The sequence below is a fragment of the Beta vulgaris genome, chromosome 7, assembly GCF_026745355.1.
Source record: "Beta vulgaris subsp. vulgaris cultivar EL10 chromosome 7, EL10.2, whole genome shotgun sequence".
NCBI classification, from domain to species: domain Eukaryota; kingdom Viridiplantae; phylum Streptophyta; class Magnoliopsida; order Caryophyllales; family Amaranthaceae; genus Beta; species Beta vulgaris.
Genome location: NC_079208.1, coordinates 20586158 through 20592593, shown reverse-complemented (window position 1 = coordinate 20592593; position 6436 = coordinate 20586158). Strand labels below are relative to the sequence as shown.

At 37.6% G+C, this 6436-nt stretch overlaps 1 protein-coding gene across 1 annotated transcript; it reads left to right on the top strand.

The window, feature by feature from the left end:
• The first annotated feature begins 245 nt into the window (after window positions 1–245).
• Window positions 246–719, top strand: LOC125491794 (uncharacterized). The gene has a single exon (XM_048633879.1). It carries the CDS (start codon window positions 246–248, stop codon window positions 717–719), a length of 474 nt encoding a protein of 157 aa, XP_048489836.1.
• The last annotated feature ends 5717 nt before the right edge of the window (window positions 720–6436 follow it).

The window sequence follows — 6436 nt, the reverse complement described above, 5'->3', positions numbered from 1 at the left end:
GACTCTTATGTGATGAATGCAATGTGCATGGTACTCTTTGAGTAATGAAATGACGAAATTTTGGTATATGACCTGAATATGCTGTGTGGAAAAGTGAATGAATCGAATGAGCTTTGATTATGTATTATGTGAATTACGCCTTATTTAAGGATCAATGTGAATGGTGGGAACACCAATGTGAATAATGCAGGTAGCTTATGCAATACATTTATATACGATCTAGAGTAAGGCGACAAGGAAACCAAATGGCCGAAACTCCTGAACAAGTTGCAGCACGAATTAGGACTCTCAAGCAACTAGCTCAAAGCTTTGGCTTAGTTCTTCAAAACCAGCTCAACAACAACCACCATGGAGATGATCCGCAAGCTGCAATGGCGAAAAATATTTCCGCCTCGAAACCACCAACCTTTGTTGGTAGAGAAGATCCATTACTTCTCGAAAATTGGATAAGAGACTTCGAAAAGATTTTCACGGGCACGGGTACGCCTGAGGCCAAGAAAGTAGACCAAGCGACCTTTTACTTGCACGAGGACGCTGATACTTGGTGGGAAAGTGTAGGACCAATTGTTAAAGCTCACGAGAACTTTAACTGGGAAGCGTTTAAGATAGCGATTAAGGCTCGATTCTTCCCCAAGCACATTCGTAGGCAGAAATACAATGAGTTTAGTAGGTTCAACCAAATCTATAACATGAGTGTGCAAGAGTACGCTCAGAAATAAAATGAGTATGCCCGCTTTTGCCCAACTGTAGTTCCAGATGAGGGAACTAAGGCTCAAAAGTTTGAAGACGGACTTAAGTTTGACCTTCAGACTCGAATGGGAGGTAGTACCTCAACTACTTTCGCGGAGGCGTATGCTTAGGCCTCAAACTTAGAAAGAATCCTACAGCGTGAGAAAGAAGTGCTGAGTAGACATAAAAGGAAGGAACCTGCTAGCAACAGCAACATCCAAAGGTACGACAAAAGGCCCAACAATAACAATGGTGGACGATACAACAACCGCAACAATCATAATTCTGGACAACAAGCACAACAAGGAAAAAGGATACAAAGGAACTTCGTTTACAAGAAGTGTGCCAAGAGCCATCCAGGATTCACTTGTCAGGGTGAGCGGATCAAATGTTTTGCGTGTGGAGAAGTAGGTCACAAATCGTTCAACTGTCCCAAGAAGCAAGCTCAAAGGATTATGATTTGAAGATAGTTTATCAAGAAGGAAAAGCGAACAAAGTAGCTGACGCGTTGAGTAGAAAGAGTGCTCATTCGCTAAACGTTTTGATTATGGCAAATGATTTGTGTGAGGAGATCAAGAGATTGAATTTGTAAATAGTAGAACTCGGGTATGCCGACCGGATATATTTGAGGAGATTCAGGAGAAACAAGCTGTAGATAAGTGGTTGAGTAAGTTAAGAGAGATGAAAGGGAGTGGTCAAGCACCAGAGTTCGAGATCGATGTCAATGGTGTTGCAAAGTATAAACGAAGATTGTGTGTACCACAAGACGAGGAACTCGAAACGAGAATCCTAAGGGAAGCCCATAGTTCGTCGTATTCCATACATCCAGGAGGAGATAAGCTTTATAAGGATTTGAAGAAGCATTTTTGGTGGCCTAGAATGAAGCAAGAAGTAGCCGACTTCGTGTCAAAATGTTTAACCTGCCAGAAGGTCAAAATACAACATATGAAGCCTGGAGGAAAATTGCAATCGTTGGAAGTGCCAGGATGGAAATGGGAATCTATCTCTATGGATTTCATCATGGGATTATCGAATACGAGGTCAAGAAAGAATGCAATATAGGTAATAGTGGATCGTTTGACCAAAACGGCAAGATTCGTAACGATGAAGGATACTTGGTTGTTAAAACAATTGGCTGATGCTTACTTTAGTGAGGTCGTTAGGCTACATGGTATTCCGAAGGACATCGTTTCGGATAGGGACTCGAGATTCTTATCTAAGTTCTGGAAACAGCTTCAAACAGCTGTAGGTACACTACTGAAATTGGGATGATTACACTAAATTGGGATGATTACCCAGTAACAGATGGTCAAACAGAGAGAACCATTCAGACCTTAGAAGATATGTTGAGAGCATGCGTGATGGATTTCGGAGGATATTGGGATGATCATTTGATGTACATTGAGTTTTCGTACAACAATAGTTATCACTCAAGCATAGGAATGGCCCCTTGTGAGGCGTTGTATGGACAGAAAAAGAGGAGTCGTATACGTTTGAACGATGTGAACGAATCGTTGAATCTAGGACCAATGATAGAAGAGACTACCAACAAGGTGAAGTTGATTCAAGCGCGTATGAAAGTTGTTAGTCGAGTACGAACACTCAAACAACTACAAGAGGGGGGGTGAATTGTAGTTGGGGAGATTTTCAAACTTTTTGCGGAAATAAAAGAATGATTGAATAAGAAAGAAGTAATTGCATAAACAAGAAAGAAATAGGAACACGGGATTTTTACAAGGAAAACTTCCTAGGCCCAATAGGAAGAAAAACCTTGACCACGAGGGATTTTGGCTCAATTCTCTTAAATCACTTTAGGCCAAAAGACTCACTTTTGTACAACCTAAACTCGGACCTACTCTGGTCCTCTAGGAACTGGTTCCCAGTCAACTTGTTCCCCCTGAACAGTTGTGTTAGTCTTGGACGAACACTTAAGCAACTACAAGAGGGGGGGTGAATTGTAGTTGGAGAGATTTTAAAACTTTTTGCGAAAATAGAAGAATGAATAAGTAAGAAAGAAATAATTGCATGAACTTAGAAAGAAGTAGGAACACAAAATTTTTACAAGGAAAACTTCCTAGGCCCAATAGGAAGAAAAACCTTGACCACGAGGGATTTTGACTCAATTCTCTTTAATAACTTTTAGGCCAAAAGACTCTCTTTTGTACAACCTAAACTCGGACCAACTCTGTTCCTCTAGGAACTGGTTCCCTGTCAGCCTGTTCCCCCTGAACAGTTGACTTCTCCCTTGACTTCACTCAAAGCCTTTTCTCTTCTCTCTTCTCTTTCTCTTTTTCTCTCAAATTGATTACAGACTTAGATTCACTCAACCCAATCTATAATACATCAATTTCTAAGAAGAAGAAAACCGAATGTACTTTCTCTAAGAATATTACATAAAATTCTGAAAGTATATCTAAAAGATCCGTTACAAATGCCTATTTGTAGAGACCTAATTTCTCAAGCACTTCTCCACGATTTTCGTCAAAAACTTCTCCATGATCACACGTAGCTTCAGCTACTTCTCCATGATCTTTCCGTTGCAGTTTTACCGTTGATAATTTGTTCAGTTTGGCTTCCACGATCTCAACCAGTTCTCCATGTTCACACGCCTCACAAATAGCTAGGTTGTTGCGGTTCCTAAATTATAGGAACTACCTCAACGTTCACCTTGTTAGCGCTTCCTTAGGTTAGTGTTTTGGGCTCCTAGATTTTAGGTAACCATAGATGCTGCACAAACACTTAACTAAAAAATAATATTATGGAATCTTAATAATTTCATTTGTTACATCCATAATATTAATCGGATAACACAAATAAATTATAAATAACTTTAAACTTGATTAACACCAATCAAATCTTCATAAAGTATTTATCATTTTATTTGGAAACCTAAAGATAATTACACTAATTAAAACTAGAAAATAAAATAAACGAAACAAAACAAACTGGAGAAATAGATCTAAGACATAAACAAATTACTTCTAATAAGAAAAATTAAAACCAAATTAATAAACTTAAAATATGTAAACTTTAATTATATATCATTATCAAAATTGTGAAATAACAATATTCCCCCTTTTTGATTATGACAATTATTAAAAAAAAAATTTAAGGTTTTTGATTTTTTTTATAAAAACAAACTGAAAATGAAAAAATAAACTACACAAACTATCCACAATCTAACTTAGTTTAAACAACTCTACTGAGACTGGGAACATGATCAGACATGATTAAGATCAGACATGTTTAGGAACAGAGATGAGCAGAATATACAAGGAACTATACAAGGAACTATGATAAAAATTTTGTTTTGTGTACACACACTATCTCTTCCCCCTTTGTCATTATCAAAACCAAATGTTGTACCTGCACCACTAGAGAGTCAACAGTCTAGGCAACAAGCAAGTTGCTCAAACAGATATCTCATAATATTAGCCATCCAAACACAAAATAATATGCAGGCAGAGAGTAATATTAGGGACACAAAAATCAGTCAATATGCAGAGTAATGAAAAAGAAAATAGAGAAAGCAAAGAAAATATTAAAGGTACTTCATATGTCTCAGAAGGACATAAGAAGAGAATCCAAAAGATTGTTAATAATTACAGCCCCAAAAAAAATTGTTCAAAATATCCAAAGGTAAGAAAGTTAGGATTTGGTTCGTTTAAAGAGAGAGACACCAATAATCTATCTTGGAAAGCACACCATCCACCTTGTTCCTATCCCAGTATCAGCATTCTTGATTGCAAGCATTTGATCCTGCTGCTGAGAGTGCAGAACATGAATAGTACCTTCAATGGCATTGCTCTTGGTGTGTAGGAGGGTCAAGGAATCCTGAATTTCCCAGAGCAGCTTGTTAAGCCCAGTTGTAGAAGTAAGGGAAAATCCACTGCAGTAGAAGGGACAGGATCAAAATCTAGGTGAATAAAGACGGTGTCACCTTGATTCTGCTCCTTCTGGAACTTGGACCCATCCAACCTTTGGCTTTTTCTGACAGAGCCACTGGCAACCCCTTCTTCATCCAACTTTCTCTTACTCCCTACTTCAACCTTAACCGGAGTTTCTTCTCTCTCAAAATCTATCTTGCCATTCACCAACCTCAAACTCAGCCTAGTCAAAGTTTCTTTTGTAAGATAGTTTTCTGGCTCAAGGGAAAAGGAGGGACTAGAAGGTAGTTTAACCTTGCATTGTTTGAAGACAAAGGACAGAAGATTACCATAACCCACTTTCGTGTTATGGCTAATGTAGTGAGAGAGATGGGAAATTATCAGAGAGGGAAGGTTGTTTTTATGTTTTCAGCAAGGCAATACATAATGGAAAGATCCATTAGGCTTGCCTGGGTTCTTTTGGAGGAGCGAGGTAAAATAAAACGCCAAACCAACTGAAACAGTAGCTTATGAAAGGGAGACAATTCTTTTTGCTAAAGATAGAGATTAGAATTGCCGTTAAAGTAGGCAAGAATTTTAGCATTGGTGACTCCATTTATGTTTAACTTAGCCCTACCCTTAATGTAGTCCTTGTAACCCTCATTCGGAACATCAAACCATTCCCCCAATTTCTTCTCAGTAATGGTAACTACTGACCCATTAACAATGACAACACACACCCTCTGTTATTGTAAACCCAGAACAAAAAGCTTTCATCTCTGTCTCAAAAAGACCCTCATCTATGCTAATGATTTTTAACCATTTTTGAAATTTTTAAATTTTCAACTCATTCCATTTAGACTTTTTGCACCATGCAATGTCTACACAAAAACCCACAAGAAATTGTGAAGATTTTGTTTTCTTACCTCGTTTAGTAGGTACAACAATTTCTTGTTCTTGATCGCTGTTAATCTCATGATCACCGACTTCCTTTTTCGGGGACAGAGAAACTGGTGAAGAGGATGCAGATTTTGACCATAAGGAATCTACATCATTCTTGGAGATTCTTGAGCACTTAATTCCTCGGGAGGTGTTTTCTCTTTCGTAAATTTGCATGAGCATCAGAGGTTTGAGTCTTGGAAGACATGTTGACAGAGGTTGGTGAGGTTGAAGATGAGAATATGGAGAGAGAGAGAGAGAGACTTGTGAATTGATGTGTGAGAAGTAATGAAGGGTCAGTGATTTGATGTGTTAGGTTTATAAAGTAATCATGAATCCGTGTGAAAAGAAGTGGAAAGATAGTTTAATGAAGAGTTTATGGGTTTTCGGAAGGCAATTAATGAAGTTACTTCCTTAACTTTAGATTAATTGAACGCTTAATTTTGGGCATATTCAGATTAATGTGTTTATTTTTGGACGGAAGTGTGAAAAGAAAAAGAAACAAGGAAATTTTGTGGAAAATAAAAAAAAATATTTACTCTTGCATATGATAAAAATGTGTCCATAATTACAAACTACATGCATACCAAATATGTGCAAGGACACTAAGGGTAATATTCAAAGACTTTGTGAGTCCTTATACTTGACCCTAGGTGTATGAAAATTAATTCATGAAGATTGCAGGACATACTTAGTAAGAAACAATTTGGGGGAAACAATATTTTGTGTACATTTAAACAATCTTTATCATTCCTAGTTCCAAGCGTATTTTTTCAAACCTGTCCCTAGATAGAGGTTTAGTCAATATGTCAGCTATTTGATTTTCAGTAGGACAAAATCAACTTTGACTAATCCCTTCTCTACATTGTCTTTTAGGAAATGATGTCTATATGTGAATATGC

Coding starts and splice junctions, on each gene's coding strand:
- LOC125491794 (XM_048633879.1), top strand. CDS start 246: ATGGCCGAAACTCCTGAACAAGTTGCAGCACGAATTAGGACTCTCAAG.